The sequence below is a fragment of the Buceros rhinoceros genome, unplaced genomic scaffold (assembly GCF_000710305.1).
Source record: "Buceros rhinoceros silvestris isolate BGI_N320 unplaced genomic scaffold, ASM71030v1 scaffold32272, whole genome shotgun sequence".
NCBI classification, from domain to species: Eukaryota; Metazoa; Chordata; class Aves; order Bucerotiformes; family Bucerotidae; genus Buceros; species Buceros rhinoceros.
Window position 1 is genome coordinate 4,580 of NW_010401175.1, and position 386 is coordinate 4,965.

General features: G+C 69.2%; 1 protein-coding gene across 1 annotated transcript in view; it reads left to right on the plus strand.

The window, feature by feature from the left end:
* The window catches only part of SNX17 (sorting nexin 17), a 5,213-nt gene that overhangs the window by 4,451 nt on the left and 376 nt on the right, over positions 1-386 (plus strand). The window contains 2 exon segments of the mRNA XM_010132190.1: positions 13-67; positions 366-373. Coding sequence (XP_010130492.1) covers positions 13-67; positions 366-373 — 63 coding nt within the window.

Here is a 386-nt window from a genome sequence, read left to right on the forward strand (position 1 = left end):
GGGGGGGGGGAGTGTGTCCCGCCGCCGCTCGGACAGCCAGCAAGCTGTGAAGTCCCCCCCACTGCTGGTGAGTGGGGCTCAGTGGCCCCAGGACGGGGGGGACAAGCACGACTAGGGGCTTCACTGTGTGCCAGAGCCCACCGCCCCCTGGAGGTGCCACTGTCCCCCTGGCAGGGCTGGGGCAAGCCCCAAGGCCTGTGGTGCCCGGCTCCTGTTGCCCTAGGAGGAGAAAGGGGTCCTGGACCCATCCCTGGGAGCTGGAGGGGAGGGTGAGCAGCCCGGCTGAGGGCAGGGAGGTGATGGTTGGTGGGGAGGGAGGGCGAGTGGGTGGCGTGTTCTGCTGCTTGACTGTGCTGACCCTGCAGGACTCACCTGAAGCTTCCCGG